This window comes from Pelodiscus sinensis, chromosome 8, assembly GCF_052426305.1.
Source record: "Pelodiscus sinensis isolate ZL-2025 chromosome 8, ASM5242630v1, whole genome shotgun sequence".
Classification (NCBI taxonomy): domain Eukaryota; kingdom Metazoa; phylum Chordata; order Testudines; family Trionychidae; genus Pelodiscus; species Pelodiscus sinensis.
Window position 1 is genome coordinate 72,049,253 of NC_143059.1, and position 24,764 is coordinate 72,074,016.

The following is a 24,764-nucleotide window of genomic DNA, read 5'->3' on the forward strand; positions in this document are numbered from 1 at the left end:
GGCCATGCTGGTCTGCCCCCTTTTTTTTCCTCAACAGAATTTTTTCCCAGATTTTTTTTTTTTTTTGAGGGAAGGGGGTGTTCGGTATTTTTGGTTGAACCATCTGGCAACCCTAGTTTCCCCTCAAGAGAGAGATCTTGGAGTCATTGTGGATAGTTCTCTGAAAACATCCACTCCGTGTGCAGTGGCAGGCACAAAAGCAAACAGCATGTTGGGATGCACTAAGGGCTAGAGAATAAGACAGAGAGTATCATCTCGCTTCCATGTAAATCTGCGGTGCGCCCACACCTTGAATATTGCGGACAGATGTGACCCCGCATTCTCTTGGCATTGGAAGAGTTTCGAAGAAAGGCAACGAAACGAGGAGGGGCGTGGCCCGGTGGCTGTATGAGGACAGATTAATAAAACTGGGGCTGCACCCGCCCCAGGCACCAGCTTCCCCCAACTGCACCTCCCAGTATCCCCTGGAATGCACAGACCCTCCATCCTAGCTCCCAGCACCAGACTGCCCCCCTCCTCCCCACACTGCAGGTCCCAGCATCAGACTGCCCCCCTCCTCCCCACACTGCACCCCTCATCCCCACACTGCCCCCCTCCTCCCCACACTGCAGGTCCCAGCATCAGACTGCCCCCCTCCTCCCCACACTGCAGGTCCCAGCATCAGACTGCCCCCCTCCTCCCCACACTGCCCCCCTCCTCCCCACACTGCAGGTCCCAGCATCCCCGGGGCTGCGGAACCCAGACTACACTTCCCGAGCGCCCCTCCCGCGCACACTACAGTTCCCAGCATGCACCGCTCATAAAGCGCGCAGCACCCAGGCTGCCCCGCGCTCCCTCTCCGCGCATGCGCCCCGCGGCCCGGGCTGTCGCTCCCTGGCTGGCGGCTGCGGCGGGTCCCCGCCATGGAGTCCTACGATGTGATCGCGAACCAGCCCGTGGTGATAGACAACGTGAGTCGGGGCCCGGGGCAGGGGCAGGGGGCGGGAACGGGCCGGCCGGCACCATCCCTTTGTCACGGGGCCCCGCCCTGCCGCGCCGCTCCCCCTCCCCGGGCGAGTCCCTCAGCCCCGCCCCGTCACAGCTCCCGCCCCCTGGCCGCGCTCTCCTTCTTTGCATTGGCACCCGCGCCTGCCAATCAGGGGAGGAGCGGTCACCCTAACATGCTGGTTCTACCGGTCTCTCTTGGCGGGGGTCCCCGGGCTCGGGTAGTGTTTTGACGTCCTGATTGGCTCTCTCGGCTGTCACTCGCACGGGACGTCCTGTCGTTGGTTCGAGGGGATGAGCCCCGCCCCTGAGGAAGGTACCTGTTGCGATTGGCTGCCATAGCTGTCTATCGTAGGTGACCCCGCCCCCCATGGGCGTGGCTCTGTCCCACCCAGCAAGCGCTGCACCCCTTCAGAGACCGCTCCCAGCATGCACTGCTCCACCTGGAGATCAGCGGGGTCTGCTCCCAGCCTGTGCTGTCTGTAGGGGGCACCGCTCCCAGCATGCACTGCTCCGTCTCCAGCCCCTGAGAAAGTGGGTGTGCCTGCTCCCAGAATGCACTGGGCCCAGGCAGCGCTTTGTCACCTTTGCCCAAAGGATTCAGGAGCGAGGAACCGGGGCTTTCCCGCCTTGCAGCTCCGAGCACGCTTCGGCGGTGTCGGCACAGGCGGGTTCTTGCGCCAGAAATATGCAAATGAGGCTAGGCGTGGAATATTGCTGAGCCTCATTTGCATATCTAATGAGCCGCTGGTTTTGAGGAATAGGCTCGTGCGCCAGAAGGAGCTGTCTACACTGCCCCTTCTTGCGCAAGAAAAACCCTCTTGCGCAATGCCGCTACGCTGGTTATTTTCAGGAAGAACGGCATTGCGCAAGAGGGGTTTTCTTGAGCAAGATGGGGCAGTATAGACAGCGCCTTCTGGCGCAAGAGCCTCTTCTGCAAAAACGGCAGCTCATTAGATATGCAAATGAGGCTCAGTGATATTCCATGCCTAGCCTCATTTGCATATTTCTGGTGCAAGAACCCGCCAGTGTAGACATAGCCTTCCTGTTTTTTTCTACCTTGCGCCTTTAGATCTTGTAGGAGCGCACTAGACAGCGCAGCATGTCTGCCCTTACACTGGCTGATTCCTAATTCCCTTTTATTGCATTTTTACTGTCCATTCCAATTGCCACCTGGAAATCCACCCACTGCTTGAACTCATACCTCTTTGCCACCCTGCCTTTCCCAGTAAGTAATTCCAAATATAGTTGTGCTGTGACTTGGCTGTGTCAGGATGAAAGGCATGACTCTTGTTGCACTCAAAAGAAATTTCCTCTGGCTCCTGCCGTAGTTTGTATTACTGGCTTTTACCCCCCCGTCCGCCTCCCAGCTGATGTTTCCCCTAAGGATCAGGGAGAAACGCTGTCTAGCAAGAGTTTTGACTTAATAGGCCTGGCTTCTGTTCCTTGTAGAGAGATTTTCCTGAACTGCAATACCATATATCTAAACCCTTCCACATTTGAAACATACTTCACAGTTTGGCCCCCTTATTCTCTATTTTCCCACTGACTTTGTGGGGACTGGGGCAAAATGCTTAACTTCTCAGTCCTTTAATTTCTCTATTAATAAAATGGGGATAATGGTACTTACTCGCCTTGGGGAACTCCTAGGATGAAAGACCCAGGAGAAATGCAGAAGCGGTGTCACTTAATGCTAATAGCATGCAGACAGTGGTGGGGACTGAGCAAGGAAATAAAGAGCCCTACTACCATATCTGATTTCACTTTGTCCCTGACTAGTAACATTGAGAATTTTCCCTGGTATACGTGAGAGAAATAATTGAGCAATTTCTGTTGTGAGATCAGCATTTCTCATTGGCAGGCCTCCCAGATCAGGCTCGTAGTGACATTGCAATTTTGGGACTGTCCAGGAGTGAGTGAGGAAAGTGCTATGAGAGAAAGAAAGTGCAGTGCAGACAATATACAGGCAGTCCCCGGGTTACGTACAAGATAGGGACTGTAGGTTTGTTCTTAAGTTGAATTTGTATGTAAGTTGGAACTGGTACATATTGTAGGGGAAACTCTAGCCAAACATTGCTCCAGAGCTCAGTTTTATTCTTCCACACCTCACTTCCCTCAGTCCTTTATTCCCAAGCTGAGGTGTCTGCTGAGAAAAGCCGCTCTGCGTCTCCCTGGTCTGCTGGGGGGGTTCTAGCTTCGCGTCTCCCTGGTCTGCTGGGGGGGTTCTAGCTTCGCGTCTCCCTGGTCTGCTGGGGGGGCCGCTAGCTTCGCGTCTCCCTGGTCTGCTGGGGGGAAGCAGCTAGTGCGGGGTTGCCTCACCCCGTTTGTAAGTAGGGATCCGATGTAAGTCGGATCCATGTAACGCAGGGACTGCCTGTACTGCTGTTGCTCACTGTTGGGTAAGGCGTTTCATTGGAGGGTCCCAAAGGGCTTTACAAAGGTGGCTATGGTGTAGGCTTGTAAAATGAGGCGGTGAGAACCAAGAACAGCTTTAGAGTCACGATTCCAGTCCTGCTCTTACCAGTGCTAGTACCTTCTCTTACCTGGGACTGTTCTTTATTACCCAGCTGGATACTCCGCATGCTTCCAGCACTGAGGCGTAGTTGGACAGAGATGGAGAGTGTCCTTGCTGCCCAAGACTGGCTTAATACCCCCTTTCTTTCCCATAAGTCGATTGTAAATGACTTGGGGCTCCATTCTGTGGATGCAGATCTCTGCATCTGTCTGGAGCCTCACTGGAAAGCAGTGGCTGGTGGCCTTGGTGAATGTCAATGACACCAGTGGAGGTGAAGGGCCAGATTGTGCGCTGACCTCAGCAGATGCAATTCCAGCTTTGGGTCGGGTGCCGCTGACCGAAAACCCCAAACAAGCCCTCGCCGACGTGGCCCCCGACAGAGAAGCAGAAAGACAGAGGCAGCAGTGCGGGGGGAGCTGGCTTTTCCCACATGTACTGGCTCCCCCCTTGGTGCTGCTGAGTCTGATGCAGAGATAGCAGCATGGGAGGGAGGCCTGCATGTAGCTGTGCACGTTAACCGATGAGCCTGGTTCATTGTGGTACGTGTGTGCACCAGGGATGTCAAAGTGTAAACAAGTGTAGTTTTGTTTAAAAAGATGAAAGCGTTTTCCAGGGACGCTAAATAGACTGGAAAGCATGGTTGGCTCTCATAGTCGAGAGATGGCTAATGAGTATGATTGGATTAGTGCCTGGCACGCCTGCATTAGGGTGCAGTGTTGCAGGCCTGTGTGTTCACTGAAGTCCAATTTATGTTTTTGAAGAACAAATAATCTCTGCTGATTTTGAACTTAATCATCAGGTGAAAAATGCATCACTTGCTGGGAACCGCTCACTGCTTGGCAGGAGGTTGTGTCTGTTCCAGGTTCAACATTGCTCTCCCGAAACGGCTCCCCTGGAGCCGCGCATGCTGGCTCTGCATTCGGAGTTATTATCTAGACTCTGGTATTAACGAAGAACTGTTGTTGGAGGAGGTCGCCTCGCTGTATTTATTTATCCCGCTCCTGGCTGTGGTGACTGTCAGAGGATGAAAGTGGGCATTTGCACAGTATGCAGCCCTTAAAGCTATTGCCTAGGAAACTCCGGACTGTGTTTTGTAGAGTGGAATAATGGCTTTGTTCTAAAACTGCTGCTCCGAAAAGAGTCCACATCAAGCTGACTCTACCTCTTCTTCCGCAGATCGTTTCTGTAGGTGAGCGCAGAGGGTCATACATGACGCTCTGCCAGCAGGATGGGGTTGACCACTAGTGTGCCTAGGAGGCAAGAGACCCTGGTCTTATTTCTAGCCTGCTACTGCCTCCCTGAGTTTTCTTTGTGCAAATCAGTTTGTCGGCCTTCCTGTCTGGGAGGGGAGGCCAAAGATACTAACCGCCTTTTGGGGTGCTTTGAGGTCTGTGCGTGAAGAGCCCCATTGGTAGTCGGGGATTTTGTTTGGCGGTTAGAACAGTCCTCCTGATTTGTGAACCAAGGTCTCTTGCTGTGGAGGCACTGAAGGTAAATAGAGAACCCCCCACGAAGTCACTTAGCTTCTGCTTGCATCACGTGTCCTCCACTCTCCTTTCATCGTGGGCCTTTCTGTGACAGAGCGAGCAGCCCTTGATTATCGGCCCCCGGGCTCTCCCGACCGAGCCTGTTCTTTGTACTAGAAACCCAGGCACTTCCTTCCGGGAGCTCACTCTTTGTTTCCCGATGGCCTTGCTAAAGGAAGGGGAGGAGATCTGCAGGGATTGCGGTAGGCAGCCAGGTTCCCAGGATGTATCCCGACAGCGTCCACGAGGGGACTTGCATTTTGCTGTTTGGTCGGAAAGATTTCCACCGCTCGGGGAGGGCAGCCGCTCAGGGCAGTTGTTACTAAAGAGCCAAAGGGTTCAATTATTAACAGGATTTTACACCCTTAGTACATGGCTCCCACGTTCCTATTAGTGTAGCCAGTTAGCTGGTAAGCAGAAACGTATAGGGTCATGCTATAGACTACATGCATTTCTCTCCCCCCACCCCAGCCAGTATAAGTTTTAGCAGGCTGGCCAGCAGCCCGGCTCAGTCTTCTGGGACCTACCCCCACTGCAGCTCTGCATTTAAAGGGTATTAGGAGCCAGGCAGGTAGCCCAGCTCAGTTCCGGCTTGTGCCGGGTGCAAGAGCTCAGCCCTCTCCACCCCCCAGACGGACTGCTGCCACCCCATGCCAGAGGCAGCAGCCTGGGGCAGCAGGCAGCTGGTCTGTGAGGAGCTGGTTTTTAAACTGGCTCCCTTCACAGACCAGCTCCCGCCTGGCACCCCACCTGTGCTGCTGCCTCTGATTCAGAGGCAGCAGTGCGGCGTGGCAGGGGGCTCCTCGGGAGTAGGGTTGGAGCACGCTGGCTGCCAGCCCCGGGGCTGACAGAATAGTCAAGTAACCGATAAGAATTCATGAGGGGAACGGACTGTTCGATCCCCCGATATTTAACATCCCTCGTTCTTATCTGCTCGTTTCCTTTTGCTCCCGCTTGTCCCCTTAGCGCTGCCAAGCCTGTGCTCCCATTACTCCTCGCCCCGGTCCAGGATCGGGATTTCGCTGTGCCCAAGGCCTGCTGAGCACAGAGCTAATGGTCTGTCCCTGCCTCAGAGAGCTCAGACCCTCGGCTTTGTCTCCCAGCCTCCCCTCCAGTCTGCTTTCCAGGTGGTGCTTCTCCCCTGAAGGGTTCCCCTGGCTCAGGGTTCCCTCCTTCCCTCCAAAGCCCATCTGAGGCATGCTTCTTCGGACAGGCCTCCTTCCCTTCTAAGCAGGGGTGACGAGTGGCTACAACGGTTAACTGGCAGAAGCATTAAAAGGACATTGATTAACCGTTCCCCACGGTCGCTGTGGTGGGCAGTTGGGGTCCCACCGGGGCTGGGAGGCCAGGGTTCTGCCAGCCACGCGTGGCTGGGGCTGCTCCAGGCTGACCTGCCTGTTGCAGACGGGGCTGGGGCCACCCCGGTCTGCCAGCTCGATGCAGATGGGGCCAACGTGGCACAGCTGGCCAGCTGCCGGATTTGGGCAAATTCCGGTTGACCATTAAACACAGCCCGGTAAGCCGCATGCCTGCCGGTTACCCTTCGACAGCCCTGCTGCTCAGAAATAAAACTGCCGGGATTTTACTAATCTTGGCCGCTGAATGATTAGCCTCTCCGCCATCTCTGTGTGTGTTAGATGAGGCTGGAAGCCGGTAGGGGCTGGGGCCTCGCTTCCTGGGTGTGTTGAGCCCCTAGCATGCTCCCGATGTGACACCGGCGGCAGTGTTTGGTGCTGCAATCTGAAGCAGACTGGCGTGGGAGCCAGACAAGCTGCTGCTTTTGGCTGGAACTGCTCAGCTTTCGCGCTCCGGGCCGGCCCAGCAAGGTGTTGCCAGTAGAGGGTGGGAATGGCTTCCCCTCAGGATCGCTTTGGCACACTGAAGCCCATCTTCATGTGTGGTCATTTTTTGGATTGTATCCTTTGGTATATGGTCATGCCAGTTTTCTTCCGCTATTTGATCTGAGGAAGTGGGTCTGGCCCACGAAAGCTCATCACCTGATAAACCATCTTGTTAGTCTTTAAAGTGCTGCCTAGTCCTGTCTTTTGTTTCAGCTACACCAGACTAACACGGCTACATCTCTATCATCATCTTCCCCAGGGAGAGCTTGCCTGGATTTGGATTGCCAGTGCGGGAGGGGGTGGTTATCCTGGGGAGGAGCGACACAGGGAGGGGAAGGGCTGTGCGTGCGCCGTTGGCCAGGCCACCTGGTTTTAAATTGGGAGCACAGGTGCCACAGGACTGACGTGCAGAATTAGTCAATACTAGCAGGCGTGTCTGGTGCTGCCCACGGATATGAGGGTGCAGGGCAGCGGTGTGCTCGCCCCCCGCCCAGGGCCTGTTCTCTTCCCCTTCCCCCCAGCACTGCAGCCAAGGGTTTGGGGCAGGAGTGTAAGATGGAGCTGCAGCCCTGCTGGCCACTCCCTTGGTGGTGTGGCCGCCCCCGGCGGACACTGCAGGAGAGCTCCCCCGCCGGCCTCTCATATCGCATCCCTCGGAGAGCAGCCCCTCCCTTGGCATGGTATGGAAAACTGTCCTTTTCTGGGGCTTCCGGTTGTCCTGGCCCCACCCACCCCAGCCCGTGCTTCGCGTGAGGAGAAGAGGAAGCTGCCTACTAATGTGGTGGTCCGGGCTCTTCCCACGTGGGAGGAGATCTTGAACAAGCGCACTCTCCAATCTAGATGGCTAGATCACGTACTTGTTTTTCACACCTTTCTCTGTTCCTCCCACAGGGCTCGGGTGTGATCAAGGCAGGTTTTGCAGGTGATCAGATACCAAAATACTGTTTTCCAAACTAGTAAGTACCCAAGTAACTCGGGGGGGGGGGGGGGTGGAGTTGCTCTGAGACGATTTGCAGCCACCTAGGCGGAAGGGCTGATGTTGTTGTTCAAGCAGGGGTTGGGAATCTAGAGAAGTGAGGCTGTTCCCTCTGGATCTGCCCCTGCGGCAATACCGAGAGGCCTGCCCGGGTATCCGGGTATGCCTGCAGAACTGCAGCAGCGAAAGCAGCTGAGCGTGGAGCTGCCAGTGCCAGAAGCCAACGCCCTGCGCCAGCAGCTTCTCCAGCGTGGCTGTACCACCCCAGCCCTGCCCACCGGGGCAGGCACCCGGCTCACCTGCCCAGGAGAAGCAGACAGCTGCGTGGAAGGAAAGGGGGCAGGGTGGGGACAGTGCAGTCACGCCACAGGAGCTGCCGCAGGGTGTTGGCTTCTGGGAGCAGCGGCTCCGCTTTCTGCTCCTTCCACGGCTGTGGTTCCTGGGGACCCTGCAGGTACCGATCTATGTCCATGGCTCTTCACAGCTGTGGCTGTACGTTTGTATCCGCGCAGGGCGCTACCACCCCTCCAGAGGCGACCCCGGTGACGCTAAATGCTTTTGAGAGCTGGTGGTGAAGTGCAGAGGCCAATCTCGTGTCCCTTTGAGTCAGGTCCCGTGGGTTCCCGGCGCCTGGTTGCAGTTGTAGAACTCTAGAGAGGCCAGAGGTGGAACGAACGGAACCCGGTACAAACACGGGTCCTCCTGCGACAGAGCACGGGGGTGCTGCAGAACAGAGGTTCCCAATCGGCTTTAAACCGGGGATCGGCAAATCCATTTGCAATATTTGCATATTCATTATGCAAATAAAACATTTCCTGTTTGCCAGAATAGGTCCTCCCACCCTCTCGTACTCCAACCCTGACTCCTGCAGCCCCCCCCCCCCCCCCGGTATTATTTTATTCAGCCTCTGGGGCCAGAGCAGCTGCCCTCCGGACTGAGCAAATCCCCCCCCCCCCCCCCCCCCCCCCTGCCATGCAGCAGGTTCCATTCCCCTTCCTACTCCTAGCAGGCCTCGACCTCCCCTGCCATGCAGCCACGGCAGGCTGCAGCCCTCCTCCCCTCTCCTGAGCAGGCCCCCACTGCACGGCCGTGGCAGGCCCCAGCCCCCCCGCCGGAGCAGGACCCGCTTCTGGCTGCTAGAACAGGCTCCAGCCGCTCACCCCGTGGCCGTGGGCTCACCCCCATCCCAGCACTGCAGCCACTCCCCACATGACCCCGCCAGCCAGGCCGGGTAGCAGCGGTCAGCACTGGAACAGGAGCCACGGTGAGGCTGCCCTGGTAAGGACAGTTTCACCACGGCCCTGGCTCCAGCGCCAGCCCTGCCCGCTGCCCTGCTCACTCTTCTGCTGCACAGTGAAGTGGGCGGAAGGGAATCCCCTTCTAGGGAACCCCAGTGGGCAAGGCTAATCAAAAGCTGGTGGCCGGGCGGCATGCCTGCCACCTGTGTGCACACGGGCGGTTGGGAACCGCTGCTCCAGAAACCTGAGAGAACCAAACCCGGATGGTACCAAACACCTTTCTGGATTGACTGCGAGCCTGGTCCTCCCACCCTTACTTGTCAGACCTCCGTGGAAGTCAAAGGACTCCTGGGTCCGGATGCCTGTGCACCACTGAGGAGAGAGGCAAAAACAGGAAAAACTATGAACTGTGTAACCCATAGAAACGTCTGTTGGCTACAGGGCTAACCGCAGGGCTGCTGCGCCTTGCGGGGCTGCCAACAGCCCTGTGAAGCGTTGAACCAGTGCCGATGGGTGTAGGCTCGTCAGTTACCCGGTGTCACTCTTCCATCCCTACCACGGACAGCTGTTAGCTCACCACACTCGCTCTTTCACGGGCATGTGTGCTGTCCAAGGCGAAGGGTTCCTCACGCCGCTGCTCCGAGAGCTTCTCGGGGGAGGACCGACCAGTTAGTGCTCGAGTTCAAGCCAAACAGCGTATGCAGCTCACTAATAGCTGTACCCTCCGTTTCAGTGTGGGCAGACCAAAGCACGTGCGGGTCATGGCTGGAGCTTTAGAAGGGGACATCTTCATTGGGCCAAAAGCAGAGGTAAGTGCGCCAGCGTACCCTGGAGAACTGGGTGCCTGCATGGGGTGGCTCCAGCTGAGGGCAGTTGCCATGGAAGCAGAGTGATGTTTCCAATGAAAATGGAAGAGCTGCAAAGGGCAGATGGGGGACTTCCAGTCCAAGAGGGATCGGGTCCAGAGTGACCTAGACAGATTGGAGGATTGGGCCAAGAGATCTGATGAGGTTCGACAAAGGCAGAGTCCTGCACTTGGGAGGGAAGAATCCCAGCATTGGTACAGGCTGGGGACCGACTGGCTAAGCAGCAGTTCTGCAGAAAAGGCCCTGGGGGTTACAGTGGATGAGAAGCTGGATATGAGTCAGCAGTGCACCCTTGTAGCCAGAATGCTAATGGCATATTGGGCTGCATTAGGAGGAGCATTGCCAGCAGATCCAGAGAAGTCATTATTCCCCTTTATTCGGCTCTGGTGAGGCCACATCTGGAGTATTGTGTCCAGTTCCGGGCCCCCCACTATAGAAAGGACGTGAACACATTGGAGAGGGTCCAGTGGAGGGCGACCAAAATGATTCGGGGGCTGGAGCACATGACCTATGAGGAGAGGCTGAGGGATTTGGGCTTATTTAGTCTGCAGAAGAGAAGAGAGAGGGGGGATTCGATAGCAGCCTTCAACTGCCTGAAGGGGGGTTCTAAAGAGGCTGGAGAGAGGCTGTTCTCAGTGGTGGCGGAACAAGGAGCAATAGTCTCCAGTTGCAGTGGGCCAGGTCTAGGTTGGACGTTAGGAAAAACTCTTTCCCTAGGCGGGTGGGGAAGCGCTGGGCTGGGTTCCCTAGGGAGGGGCTGGAGTCTCCATCCCTAGAGGTGCTTAAGTCTCGGCTTGCCAAAGCCCTGGCCGGGGTGACTGAGTTGGGGTTGGTCCTGCTTTGGGCAGCGGCTGGACTCAGTGACTCCTGAGGTCTCTGCCTGCCCTAGGATTCGATGATTCTATGAAGATGCTCCGTGCAGCAAGCTGAGGTTTGTGCCCAGCCCCTGGGTTGCATCGTTAGCCGTTTCCGCTACACACATCTTATACTATTGGATGGAGTTCATAGTCCTTTCCCAGAGCTGGATTTCCACACACGCACCCCAGTGTCCTGGCTTGTTTCCAGTTCAACAATTACATTCTCCCTCCCTCAGCCCCCCTGTTGTTTTGAATTGGATACATCCTTCATTGACTGTTGTGTGATGGTGCTGTGGGCTGTTTCCCACCTGCTGTCCTCCCTCCCCCCCCCCCAGAGGTGGCTGCATTTCAGTGCTGGGATCTGGTACCAGGTTCCTATCTCTCTGTCACTAGGCGTAATTGTACTGCCATTTCCACTCTGCATCTGTGTTTCAGCCTCCGCTCTGATCTGTCTCTCTCTGGTCATAGACGAGTTTATATTATCATTAAGTTTTTAAGCCCTCTGGCCACAGCGAGAGAGTCTGCCTTGGGCTAATCGCTCGGATCCTTCATCCTGTTGATGCAGGGCGAGTCACTGCCCGTAGTTGTCTTTTCCTGCAGCATTTGTCCGTCTTGATGCAAGGGCGAAGGTGGATTTCCTGCTCCCTGCCGGGACACTCCCATTGCAGGCTCCGGGAACAGGAAGCTAGCTCATAGCCACCTCCATCCCTCCCTCCACTCCTCTGTGTCCTCTAATTTGTGGCCTTTCTCCAGCCAGCTCACAGTTCTCCTCCCGCTGCAGCCCCATCTCTCATGGTCAAGACTCTTAAATACCAGAATTGTATTGTGCCTGGCTTCTCGTTTCCATGACTTGAGCAAGCAACTTGCCACACGTAGACCTGTCTTGCCCGGCACGTTGTCCCATGAATCCCCTGTCTACAGCCCCTGTAATGACCCTGTCTGGGGCTGAACTCCGCCTGTAGACTCTCCTGAAGGGTCAGTGCACATCCCGTCACAGCCTCTCGTCATGCACAAACTAGAGCAGCAAGTCTACCAGCAAATGGCTGTTTGTATTCGTCCATGCAGACTGTCGGGATGGAAGGAGCTGCCTGGGTATTCTTCTGTGGGAAAGGAGTCGGTTATTCACTTACAGGCCTGGCCTTCTAAAATCCCTCCTCTCCTTTGCTAGGAAGCACAGCAAATCCGTGTCGTTCCCGGGAACATACAGCATGCAGATGCGTGTGCTCTGTGAGCAGCGGCGCAATTCATGGGCAGCGAGGCGCATGCTTGGCGAGCTCGCTGAAAGGCGTGACGTGTTGTCTTTTCTGTGTGCTAGGAGCACAGAGGCCTGCTCTCGATCCGCTATCCCATGGAGCATGGCATAGTGAAGGACTGGAACGACATGGAGCGCATCTGGCAGTACGTGTATTCGAAGGACCAGCTGCAGACGTTCTCCGAAGAGGTGAGACGCCGCGCGGGCGCAGTGCTTGGTTGGGCGTGTGTAAGCTCTGGGGCGGATCTGGCCTCTTTGCTGTGCGTTCCCCCAAGAACCTCTAAACAAGCCTGGTCGCTAATCAGGAGTTACTGCTGTGCATTAGATCACAGCCCCGGCATGCCCAAGCAGAATGCCTTGCGGCTAATCTGATACTAGAGCTTCACTGATGCTGCAGCATTCAACACCTCCCCCCACCCACACACACGTTCCCCTTACTGCAGCATCCCATTATTTCGGCACTACAGCTGTTCCTGTTCTGCCTTATCCGCTCGCCAAATGTTAACGAATGCGATTGCTCAAAAGGAAGCAGGAGTAAATCTTGGGCCCTCAGTCGAGAGAGGGGAAAAAATAGTTTGCCGTCTGCAAGCTGGCCCTAGAAGTGGCTTAGTAGCTGAACTGACTAGGGGCTGTGTCTTTAAGGCAGCTCTGTTGGAAACTTAACAATGTGACTTCTGAGCGGGCAGATGGAGAAGGATCCATTGGGTCACCTTGTCCGTCCTCAGCACAGGGTCTGTTCCCCAGCACTCTGGAATCTAGCTTGAAATGGCCACGTTATGATATTTTGCCAACCCTGCCAGTGGGAGATTGACACAGCCTCGGGGATCTCACTGCTTGGCAGCGTTCCCTCGTTCCTTAACTTCATCCCATCTTGCTGCTTAGATCCCGGCGGTTCCTAAATCGTACGAATAAACCGTTATTCTAGAACTCTTCTCCCATTCCACCCCCGCCCCCGGTCCATATGGACACTCGCCGCCTGCGGGGGGAGCATTCCCAGCCGCAGTGGTTCACAGCCACACTACGTTTGTCTCTGTTAACCCAGCATCCCGTGCTCCTGACGGAGGCTCCCCTGAACCCACGCAAGAACCGAGAGCGAGCTGCTGAAGTTTTCTTTGAGACCTTCAACGTGCCGGCGCTTTTTATCTCCATGCAAGCAGTGCTCAGCCTGTAAGTATCTTCCCGTTCTCGGCACGGCCTGAGCAGAAGGGCAGAAACAGCGCGAGAGCGCGGTTGTCCTTGAAAACCAGCCGTTCCTTTGGGGGAGGGCTCTTTCAATGGAGACGGATCCGCCCATCCCGGTCCCACACCGGCGTTGGTCCAGCTCTGATCTTTGCAGCTTTGTCCCACTTCCAGTTCTGACCTTAGCCTCCCGGGGCTAGACTGGTGGGGGAAAAGGCTAGTGTATGCAAAGTGCAATATCTTGCCCCGTGGCCTTGCATTGCAGCTATATTGTGCCTGCTGTGGAGAGCTTCCTACCAGAAAGCCTCTCCAGGCAATCTGAGGCGCCGGAGCCTGCATGACAATTCCTGCCCCTCCAGCTGTGCTGCAGTTGACATTTTGGAAGGTCATCTTTTACCTCTAATAGTGTCCTTCATTCAGGCCATTTCATTTCTAATTGGATTCATGTGTCTATACAGTGTTATTGATTATACCAGTTTATTTTGATTCATATTAATTTTGTAAAATCTTATTTCAAAACAACCACCCGAGCTCTGCAGGGGGCCAAAATTAGAGTTCCTCACAATTGAAAGAACGTGTGACTCAAAGGTAGAGCTGCCCCTTTCCTAAGTAAGCTGTTACCGGATTCTGCTGTTACCGGTTTCTCTCGGGTTGCTTTGTTGTTTGGCGTCGGTTGGGCCAGGTCCAAGCCTGGGAGACGCTTGTGAAATTCGCTGCCTGTCGTTCTCACCATCGTCCCTCCTTGTTGCAGTTACGCGACAGGCAGAACCACGGGAGTGGTGCTGGACTCGGGGGATGGCGTCACCCATGCGGTTCCTATCTACGAAGGCTTTGCCATGCCTCACTCCATTATGCGGATTGACATCGCTGGTCGCGACGTATCCCGCTTCCTTCGCCTCTATCTCCGGAAAGAAGGCTACGACTTCCACACCTCATCGGAGTTCGAGATCGTCAAAACCATCAAAGAGGTGATTTTGGCACGAGGCGATCTCTGAATCGGCACAAAGTCTCTGAAATGGGGCACAGACCCTCAGTGCCCGGCTCTTGACAGCGGGGCCCCTAAAAACTGAACAGGCCGTTGAGCCTGCTTTGCCCTGCCCTCTGATTCCGACAGAGGATCTCTCCCTGCTTGGGAGAGGCTTGTGTTCTGGTGTCAGTGCAGCACTCCAGGGCTGGCAGGGTGGCACCTTCCCTTAGCACTAACGTAAGCGGAGAGAAAGAAGACTAGTTAAGCGTGTGCTAAGCACGTGCATCAGCATGAGGCGCGAGAGGTTCCGCTGTTCGGTGAGAACCTTTAAACTGCAGGGCCCAGGCTGGAGACACCTTTCCTAGGAGCCCCAGCCACACCGTGCTGTGCTCCATGGCAGCAAATGCTTTTCCCAGACGTCCCAGGGAAGTAAACAAACCAGAGCCACTGTCCTGGTAGAAAGCCTGAGAGTGCAGCTGATCTGTGCCAAAGGAGAGACAGAACTGAGGGCGAAAGTGACTATTGTAACTAAAGCCCGGCCAGTTCTTAGCAGTAGCTTGGTGTGTCTCTCGCCCGGCTGTTTTACCCACTCAGGACCCCTGCTGGTTGATTTTCCTCCCTGCTAGTGGAGGCTTCGCCTAGGTGCTGTGGTGCGGAGCCTAGAAACGTTCACAAATATATACAGGCCTTCAGACCGCAGCATCCGCACCACGTGATCGCTGTCCAGCGCCCCCCAGTGTCTGACAGAGACTGCTGTGTAGTGCCATCCGCACCACGTGATCGCTGTCCAGCGCCCCCCAGTGTCTGACGGAGGCTGCTGTGTAGTGCCATCCGCACCACGTGATCGCTGTCCAGCGCCCCCCAGTGTCTGACGGAGGCTGCTGTGTAGTGCCATCTGGCGGACAGCTGCCATACTGCATAATCCCGTCCCATCAGTGCTGCCTGTACAGTCACTCTGAGACAGATGCGTGAGCCTGGTCTGCTCTCAGTGAGTCTTTTCATAGTCTGTGATCTGCCAGCAAGAGAGCCAGAGAAGACAGAAAATGGCTCTGTGGCTTGGCAGTCCAGTTCAGGGGCAGCCGCTTAGCATGTGCAGTGAGACTTGGGCAGGCTGCACGGAGCTCCGGAGTGGTGAGGCTTGCCCGTGGTGGCTCTGTTCTCGGTGGCGGCAGTATTGCTGCTGTTCCAAGGGAGCAGGAGCTGGCTAGAGAAAGAGAAGCGTCTCCATGTCTCGCTCTGCAAAAGTGACTAGAGAACAGCCTGTCACTGCCGTGCCTTGCACCATGCCAGGCTTGCTGGTGAAGGAAAAGTGAAAACATGAATTCTTCCACCCGGGTTGTGGATTGCACCTTAGAAGCGCTCTTCCGAAAGGCCAGGGTCTGTGGTGCGCTTTGCCTCTTAGCAAATGAGCCAAACCACGTGTGCTGGAATCTCTGCTCACAGAGAGAAGGGGATTTTTGGGAACCCTGCCCCGATGAAAGCAGAACTCGAACAAAACTGGAGATGAGCCCAGATGTGTGTGCTGAACCTCTGCACCACCGAGGCTGGGAGAGTGCAGAGTTAGCACGTACAAGAGCTTTCTCTGAGCTTTCCCACCCCACGCTGCCTCCCCCGGTACTTCCTGGCTCACAGAAGAGTTGACAGAATTCCTCAGCCTGCTACAAATAGCAAGGGCTGCAGTGAGATTCTGCTATTTGCGGTCCCCAACGCAGCAGGCAGTGCTGCCGGCTCACGACTTCACGACCAGCCTCGTCGTTTGATTTAATGACCGAGGTTGTGGAGGCGAGAGAGAAGCAGGAGAATCTCTGCTTTCATTGAAGAAAAAAAGGAACTTTCTTCCCTGCCTGGTTGTGGAGAGCAGCTTGGACATGTGCCCAGAGCATGACCCACCGACTTAAAATCTGGAGGAAAAACAACAATTATTGCCCAGGGAGGTTGTGGAATCTCCATCTGTGGAGATATTTAAGAGTAGGTTAGATACATGTCTAGCAGGGATGGTCTAGACAGTATTTGGTCCTGTCATGAGGGCAGGGGACTGGACTCGATGATTCTCGAGGTCCCTTCCAGTCCTCGTATTCCATGATTCTATAACCCTCTGCCCCCCAAATTTGACATTTTTGTGCTGTCCCAAGCAGGGACCAATAGCAAAGCTTCTTGCAAAACAAAAAGTTCCCAGAATTTCCAGCGGAAAGCGTCAGACTGTTGAGCTTCCCGTGAAGTGCCGTAGTGGTTACGTTGCCAGGTCAGGTGCATCCTGGGAGCTGCAGTCCAGCCGGGGAAGCAGGGACCAGCGTGGCTCAGGGCAGACTAACAGTTCAGCTCTGAATGATCCGAAATATTTGTCCTGACAGAAGATTCTTGCTGAAAATTGCTCTCTCCCCAAAGAAAAGTGGTTTGTTAGAAGCCCTGCTCACCTGCCTTTGTTCTCTTTGCAGCGTGCCTGTTACCTGTCCATAAACCCGCAGAAGGACGAGACGCTGGAGACGGAGAGAGCCCAGTACTACCTGCCAGATGGAAGCACTATTGAGGTGCGTAAGGACAAATACTGAATTATTCTTCCTAAAAAGCTCGGTGTTAGTAGCACGTCCTGGCCCTCTCGCTGCGGGAGGCTGGGGGGGCTCGGGAGAAGCTCGTTAAAATGGAGCTGCAGCGGGCACAGGGTTTCTCTTGCAGAAGGCTAGAAGATTCCTTCTCTGTTTCTTCCTGAAGACCTGCCGGGCTTGAGTCCATTGCCAAATGGTTTCTGGTGAACAGCTTCCTCCTGAGAATGGCTGCACGCCCATAGCTCGTTGGAATCCCCGGGATTGGGAGGTTCCTGGCTAATGACATGCGACTTGCTGTTAAGTCAGCGACCCGGAGACCTCGTGCAGGGATCTGCACTGACAGGTTCTGGTGCACTCAGGGACGGGACAAGTGGGTCTCAGCTAATTGCTGAGCCTATTGGGTTTATCTCCTCTGCAACGCAGAAACAATCCCCTGGAAGAACGGCCTAGAGAAACCTAAAGGGGAAACTTTCTGGATGAGGGCTGAAGGGGAGGGAGCATGGGGTTGGTGGGGGTTGTCCTAAGGCACCAGACTTGAAATTGGGAGAGAGGGAGTCTGCTCCAAGCTCTGCTGCTCATTTTCTATGGGGCTGCGGCAAGTTGCAGCCTCAGTTTCCCCATCTACTAGAGGGCGGGAATAATGTACTTTAGTGGCATTTTGAGGCCTGCTTCATGTTCATGAGATCTTTTGAAATCTGCAGCTGTGAAGGTACGAGGGTTACTGTGTGTTAAAGGGAGCAACCCGTCGGCCTTGTGTTCCTCGTCGGGATGTTAATGATGTCCCAGGAGTGGCTGGCAGGTCGAAGGGACTCTCCAACTGGCTGATTTCCGGCCACTGAAGGGTTCCATGGCACAGCTGCAGGACATGCGGCCTGTGGTGCCCCCTGGGCGCTAAGCTGTTCCCTCCTGCTGTTTGCAGATCGGCCCTGCCCGCTTCCGAGCCCCCGAGTTGCTGTTCCGGCCTGACCTCATTGGAGAGGAGTGCGAGGGGCTGCACGAGGTGCTGGTCTTCGCTGTTCAGAAATCTGACATGGACCTGAGGCGAACGCTCTTCTCCAACATCGTGCTGTCCGGGGGCTCCACGCTCTTCAAAGGTCTCTGCCTTCAGAGTGGGCACGGTGCCCTCCGTCCCGTTACCTCTGGTCATACCCCACACGCTCCCCTAGATAATCCCTCCCCTCCGTCCGTTACCTCTGGTCATACTCCTTCCCCCCCCCCCCCCCCCCCCCACCTCCTCTAGATAATCCCTCCCCTGCTTGGAATTGCCCTAAGCCTCTGGATACGGAAGTGGAGACTTCTTAAAGGCATCCGGCTCCCGCTTGTGCTGTTGACACTCTCTCTCCTCCCCTCCCCTCCCACTGTCCTTGTCCTCCCTCCCTTTCCCCTCCCTGGCCCCAGCAGATCATCTGGCCTGACAAAGGACTGAGCAGTGTTTTAGGGCAGCTTCGTTATTAAATCCCTGGAAGGCTGATAGAAGTTCCTTTCGAACTCTGCTCCGGTGCCAGGCCTGTTGAAATCCCTGCCCTGGCGTGAGCGGAGCATGTGCCGTGAGTGCACTGTGTCCATGCCTGGCTGTCCCTGCCCGCCTCAGTATGGAGGTGGCAAGAGGAGCATGTGGAGGGAGAGGTTGTCCTCAGAGCCGAGGTGTGTGTCCCACCCTGAGCCAGCCAGCTCCTAGCTATAGCAGAATTCCAGACTCCTCCCTCTTCCCAGCATGCTTTGCAATGAAACGATTGACAGCCAGGCTTGCCTTTCCCCCACTTTGCTCTCAGAGGGACTCGGGCTCATGGGGCTTGTTCCTTCCCCTTTGTGGCAGGGCTGCTCCGCGCCGTGGCCCGAGTCCAGTCCTGACGTAGGAGGAGGGCATTCTCCCGGATCTGCTTCCTGGCCTCCCTGCGGCCGGGAGCAGAGCACGTCCACCAGGTAGCCCTGGAGGAACAAGAATTGAGGGGAGACTCAGGAGGCCAAGCCTACCTCGTCCTTCTGAGACCTCCTCTGCCCCAGGGGCAGGCTGTCTTCTCGTTTGCCCGGATCAGACCATTCCCGGAGCCTGGCCAGGAGGCATTAGGGACCAGGCGCGAGCACGGCCCAGTGTGCATGGGGCTGTACAAATACAGCCTGGGACAGCTCTGTAAATCACACAGACTCTGCTCTCTCGCCATCTTTCCGGTTGTGCTCTGGAGGCTGCCCGAGCCTGCTGAGGACTCTGGGGAGGCCCTTTCCAGGCCTGGGCTCTGGTGAGGCAGGAATGTCCCCCCCAAACGGTCTGTGCGGAGTGTCGCTGTAGCTGCAGTCATTGGTCGGGAGCCATGGTCCGCGCCCAGGTAAAGGCAAGTTTCCTCTTCTCTGCAGGCTTCGGAGACAGGCTCTTGAGCGAAGTGAAGAAGCTGGCACCCAAGGACGTCAAAATAAGGGTAGGGGTGCTCTCCTCTGGAGGCTTCCTGGGGCAGGAGCCTGGAGCCGCTTGGCAGGGTGCTGCCCTGCACTTGCAGCCAACTCTGGCTGTTCGGGAATGGCCCGGGCGCCCTGTGCTGAAAGCCACTCGGGGTCTGTGGCCAGGGTTGTCGCTCGCCAGTGCAGCTGGGTGGCAGAAGCCGCCCCAGGGCCTGTGTCTGACGGGTGGGACACAGCTGCGGAGAGGCTGGGTACCTGGCCAACACTGACCCACGTTCCCGGCCTCCCCTTTCAGATATCCGCTCCGCAGGAGAGACTCTACTCCACGTGGATCGGGTACGTATCGGGCAGCTCCGACGGGGCCCTGCCCGCATTACAGCGGGAGTCCTGGCAGCCTTGCCCACGCTGGCGAGGAAACACTGCTAGCCATGCTGCCCTGTTGCTGTCCCCACGGGGCTCCCTCGCCCCCCTCCACCCGATCTCTGCCAGTCTGGCAACAGGCCACTGCAGGGCGGCGTTCGGGCCTGCACCCCCATCCCAGTTACTCCAGTGACGGAACTGTTGATGTAACCAGTAGGGGAAAGGGGAAGGACTGGAGGCTCCTAACTGACTGTGCCCATTTAAGGTGCTGTGGAAACAAGAAAACCCACTTTGCTGGCAGCCGGAGCAGTCCCGGCTCCGCCCAGGCTGGAAGCTCAGCAGCAGCAGCAGCCTGGGTCTGACGCGAAGGGGGGTCGGTTGTAAGCTCCTTGGGGTAGGAACTCTTGCACGGGGCGAACACAGCGGTGGCCTGGAGGTGCTGCTACAGGGGAGCTGTGGGGGAGGGAATAGGACCCGTGCTAGGAGCCGCTGCCTCGTCCCACTCTAACACGCTTGCTTCTTCCCTCCCCCAGTGGCTCTATTCTGGCCTCATTGGACACCTTTAAGAAAATGTGGGTTTCAAAGAAGGAATATGAAGAAGACGGAGCCCGGGCCATCCACCGAAAAACCTTCTAGCCCTGGGCCCGTCCGGGGGAGATTCACTCCAGTTCTAAACTCGCTTTTCTGAGTCCGAGTGTCTGTGAGGAGCTGCGTGTGTGTGTGCGTGCGTGCAAGCGGGCCCCCGAAACGGCAGGAAGCAGAGAGGAGGGGGGAGAGTAGATTTTTTTTTTTTTTTATTTTTTTTTTAACTGTAGGAGGAAAAATAATCAGGCCCCATTTCTCCAGCGTGACCCCTTTTACTTTCACTCCTCCGGTGGCTGCAGCGGTCGCTACGGAGGGGGAGTGGCCTAGAAACTGAACAGCCAGGCCGCCGGGCTGTGACCGTCGCAAGTCAGTGAGGTGTAGTAGTGTAGCCTGAGGCTCCAACCCCTGGAATGCCCTTACTTGAGGGCGCCCCGTGGCACCGGTTGCCCAGCAGCGAGCGCGTCTCTGGCCAGTTTGTCCTTTCTTTTTTTTTCGTTGTTTTTGATATATTTTTATACGGGAGAAGCACAGTGGGGCAGCCCTCTCCCCCATTTGTTTGGAGTTTGTTAGTATGTGCATGAACTCCTTGGCCTGCTGTGGGTCTGGACCATGCCTGCACAACTCTGCTAGGACTGAGTTTGTTTTGCATGGTGCTGGTCACAACCCCCCTCCTCCGCTCTGACTGTCCTAGATGGTTATGATCTGTCTTTTGGAGGCTGACCTTCGTTCTCCTTGGGAAGCGAGTGCCCCAGGTGGGTACAAAGGCGCTAGCGTGTTTGCTCGGAAAGGTTTACAGCGCGGTGTTCTCTCCGTCAGAGGAAGCTGTTTCTCCCCCCTTTCTCTTACAGCAGGGTGTCGGAACCGTCCATTTTCAGCCAGACAAAATCTCTTTCCTTTGATCCGTCCTTGGGCAAAAGCAGACGGGAAAAGGCCATTGTGACTTGCGGGTTATTTTATTTATTGCAATGTTTAAGGAATATGTAAGTTACTAACACAGCTGCTGTTTTGGGGCAGTGGCTGCCCCGGTGGGTCTCCTAAAACCCTCGGACTGAATTTCCCACTGTCTGATGCTAACACTAATGTTTACAGCACATGCTTAGCAGAGTAGCCAGCCAGCCCCGCTCCACTCCTTGGTGACCGTCAGTCGGAGCGTTCTCTATGAATGCTCTAAACGAGAGGACAATAAACAGTGTTCGTACGTTGGCATTATCCACGGCTCCTGAGCGCTAGTTCTTCATCCACGGGAGCGTTACGCCCGGCTAAGCCTGCCTGATCTCTGTAGGATGCTGCTGCAGAAGGGGTCAGGCCTGTGCCTACCTGCTTTGGGGCGAGGGTTTGAGTTCGGGAGCTCTCCTGGTGCTTTTTACTGGTCAGTGTTTTGTTTTTAAAATGAGGTTGCTGCTGAGAACCAAATATGTGGCCTGGTTTAGCCACGTCAGTATTAGCAGAGAGCTCTGCGGAGTTGTGTAGAGACCTTAGCCTACACAGCGAGCCAGGCTGGGTGTCTGACAAGAGCAAGCTGGGCCGAGGAGGAGAGGAAGGTACTTTAAGTAGGAAAGAAGCATGAGGAGAGCCAGAGCTTTTCCTGCCTCCTCGTGGATTTCACCTGTGGGGGAAGGGACAGAATTTGGAGCAGTCCACAACTTTTTAAAGCAGCGTCTGTTGTTTTATGTAACGCATGACTGGTCAGACTCAGGCCCTAGACTGTGCAGTTAGCCTTAATTCTAGTAGAAAAGCCAGCTGTTTCCATCAGCTGTGTGCCTGTCATTGAAGGGGAAAAGGGGGTAACGCTGCTCCTTCGGAAGGCGGATGGCTTGTGGGTTTTATTTTTAAAAGAACAGGCCTGTGGTCAATCCCTGCTTGGGTCTTGAAAAGGAAGCTCATAGCTCCTGGGATTCCCACAAGTACTACTGCATCATTGGTGTCACGAGCCACCCTGGCCCTGTACTGCATCGCACCTGTAGCTGGGGCCTGGGAGTGCCCGGCTGGAGAAGTGTCTGGTCAGCCTAGCTCTGCAATGGAGTGATGCTGTGTGCTTGGAGGGACAGAATTTTCTTTAGCCTGCCTAGGAATGAATTCCAGTGGGCGACTGCTTTTGGCTCCACCCTGGTGCTTTCAGCAGGGCACGAGGTCTGTTTACACCAGCACGACAGTGAGTAGAAAGCAGATTGTCCTCCTCCGTCCCCCCAGAAACATCGAGTGAGGTTGGCTGTGCCACACAATTGAAAGCTGCTGCAGTCTCCCCAGATCGTATCTGGGAATTTAAATCTTAAAATCCAGTCGGCACCTGTCACCTACCGAGAGCAGCTTTGAGCCCTGTTTAAGAACGATGAAAGGGGAAGGGTGCACAATATGACGGTTGCATGGCTGTGGGCTCCTCTGATGCTGATTTCATCTGATCTACTGCACCGCCTTTGTAAAATGCACACAGGCCCCCTCTGCCTAAGCCAGACCGTACTGCAGCTCAGGGCTTGAATGAAGCAAGAGCAGTAGCCTCCTCTGAGCAGACAGTCCTTGCTGGTGTAAACCGATGAAGCCCTAACAAGCTGAGGGAGAACCTGACTCTGCTCCACTAATGCCGGTTTGGCTCTGCCTGGCCAGGGGTGACATGCTCAGACCCCTGGCGTTAGCCTTTGGGGACATGAGTTGCAGGTGGAGTTCAGAGAATTTGCCATGGCAGGTCTCACTCGGGCCAGGTGATTTAGGAGCAGCGGGTGGCCAGGGAGTTGTAGACTCCAAAATGTAGTTTGTTATAAAAGCACCAATGCCTAAAGCAGCCAGCAAGGACACAGTTTTGCAATGTGGGCATGTGCTCTGTCCAGCTGATAAAACCCTGACCCCTCCCCCCAAGGAAAAGTGGCCTGTGTCACAAGCGTAGCACAGGGGTGAGGTTGAGCCATCCAGGCACAGCTTGGGATGGCAGTTGCTCAGATATTCCCTTTCAGGGTGGCTTGTACAGCTGGGATACAGAAGCCTACATGCAGCAGCAGGCTGGGAATTGATTCATTCACTTATGAGCTGTAATTCTCCCTTTGCAGCCCGAGAGACGTGGCCTGCCACGAGGCTGTTGGTACTGAAGGTCTAGGCGCTCTCGCCCGTTGACTGAACAGCCTCAGTTAAATGGGTGCTTTGGAATAGGCCAAGGAGCTATAGGGTGGACTTCCCTCAGCATGAGCCTCAGGACTTGCCATGGGCCTGGCCCAGAGCCCCAAGGCAGAAATAGGCCTCTAATCCCCCAGGTCTTGGCTTGCTGGTGTTTATTACAGCAGCAGGGGTAGGCAGGCAGAGCATTTAGACACCCCGTGTTAATTTGCAGGTGGCGAATTCTACTTGGCCGCCAGCCATTTAGTGACATGACTTGCAGCATGTTCACTTACTAAAGAGGAAGCAGGTTCAGACAGGCAGGCTGCACACCCCCGACCTAGAACTCGCCCAGGAAACTGCAGAGAGCACTAGAAGGGGCCTCTGGCTGCAGCAAAAGCTGCCGCATTTGGTTGTAGAAAGTCACATGTCTACTTGGTGCGAGGGCAGGTTGGGGCCATCCACGCAGTGCAGTTATCTTCTGCATCATAGGCAGCTCCCCCCCATGCAAGGGGGGGGGCTAGCACGCGCAGCACATGTTAGGCACCCGGAGCACTCCTCACACCATAGCCTGTATTAAAGGCATCACAAAGGCTCTCCCTTTCCTTCCCCCTGCTGAACTTGTTTCCTCCACCGATCTCCAGTGAGAAACGGGGCTGCTGGTTCGCTTCCAACTCGTCCCAACCCTGCTAAGGTTTAAGCAAAAGAACCTGTCAGGGCCCATTGCTGAGGAAGGGAGGGTAACACGAAACACCTGCTGCTTTGGAAAACAAAGTGTATTCTCCATGGCATCAGCACAGAACAGGTGCTGCAGGGTAGGAAGGGAATGACTGTGTTGAGCAGCATAGGCCAGCTCCCTTTGCTGCCTCCTCTGCCTTCGAGCTAGCAGGAGCAGAGTTCTGTTTGCAAGCCCGTGACCAGGCAAGCGTGCCGTCTGCAATCTCGCATTTGTTCCAGCCGTGTGACACTGCTCCTCACGCCTCTTCCCCCCTCCCTCATGTTGCCTGCTGGTGCCCAACATACCTAAATAAAGCTGGTCATATACAAGCTTGCATCTCTCTGTCTGGAGGGGGGCGGGAGGGGCTCTTGCCACAGTTTTTTCAGGTACAGTTTCTTCCCCTGGAAGCTCATGGTCATCTGTTGGTGGTGTGTGCTGCATGCTCACATTCCACAGCATTCAAAGGGAGTAGCAGAAAGGGACCTGGCACATTGAGTGGGAGGAGAGAAACTGACATTTAAAACAAAATCTATCAACACTCTGGCATGATTTTCCGGAAATGCTTTTAACGAAAAAGTTTTCCGTTAAAAGCATTTTCGGAACAGAGCGTCTAGATTGGCACGGACACTTTTCTGCAAAATCACTTTTTGCGGAAAAGCATCCATGCCAATCTAGATGCGGTTTTGCGCAAGAAAGCCCCGACCGCCATTTTCGCCATCGGGGCTTTTTTTGTGGAAAACAAATCTGAGCTGTCTACACTGGCCCTTTTGCGCAAAAGTTTTGCACAAAAGGGACTTTTGCCCAAACAGGAGCAGCATAGTATTTCCACAAGAAGCACTGATTTCTTACAGTAGGAAGTCAGTGCTTTTACAGAAATTCAAG

General features: G+C 55.4%; 2 protein-coding genes across 2 annotated transcripts in view; one reads left to right on the forward strand and one right to left on the reverse strand.

Moving 5' to 3' along the window:
• The first annotated feature begins 793 nt into the window (after window positions 1-793).
• Window positions 794-21,292, forward strand: ACTR1A (actin related protein 1A). Its single transcript, XM_075935585.2, has 11 exons — window positions 794-950; window positions 7,758-7,822; window positions 9,814-9,889; window positions 12,119-12,244; window positions 13,098-13,222; window positions 13,986-14,202; window positions 16,637-16,729; window positions 17,664-17,838; window positions 19,097-19,158; window positions 19,434-19,474; window positions 20,032-21,292. The coding sequence occupies exons 1-11, from the start codon at window positions 903-905 to the stop codon at window positions 20,132-20,134; spliced, it is 1,131 nt and encodes a 376-aa protein (XP_075791700.1). The 5' UTR covers window positions 794-902; the 3' UTR covers window positions 20,135-21,292.
• SLC68A1 (solute carrier family 68 member 1) overlaps window positions 19,922-24,764 on the reverse strand; it is a 29,969-nt gene continuing 25,126 nt past the window's right edge. Inside the window, exon 9 of the mRNA XM_075935584.2 lies at window positions 19,922-24,365. Within this exon, the coding sequence (XP_075791699.2) occupies window positions 24,298-24,365 (68 nt within the window). The 3' untranslated portion in view covers window positions 19,922-24,297. The remainder of the gene's footprint in view (window positions 24,366-24,764) is intronic.

What these genes read in the sequence shown, in the direction of transcription:
- ACTR1A (XM_075935585.2), top strand. Translation starts at nt 903, where the DNA reads ATGGAGTCCTACGATGTGATCGCGAACCAGCCCGTGGTGATAGACAAC. An exon ending in TCATTGGGCCAAAAGCAGAG is followed by an intron (nt 9,890 to 12,118) that starts GTAAGTGCGCCA and finishes TCTGTGTGCTAG; the next exon opens with GAGCACAGAGGCCTGCTCTC. An exon ending in GGGCTCCACGCTCTTCAAAG is followed by an intron (nt 17,839 to 19,096) that starts GTCTCTGCCTTC and finishes TCTTCTCTGCAG; the next exon opens with GCTTCGGAGACAGGCTCTTG.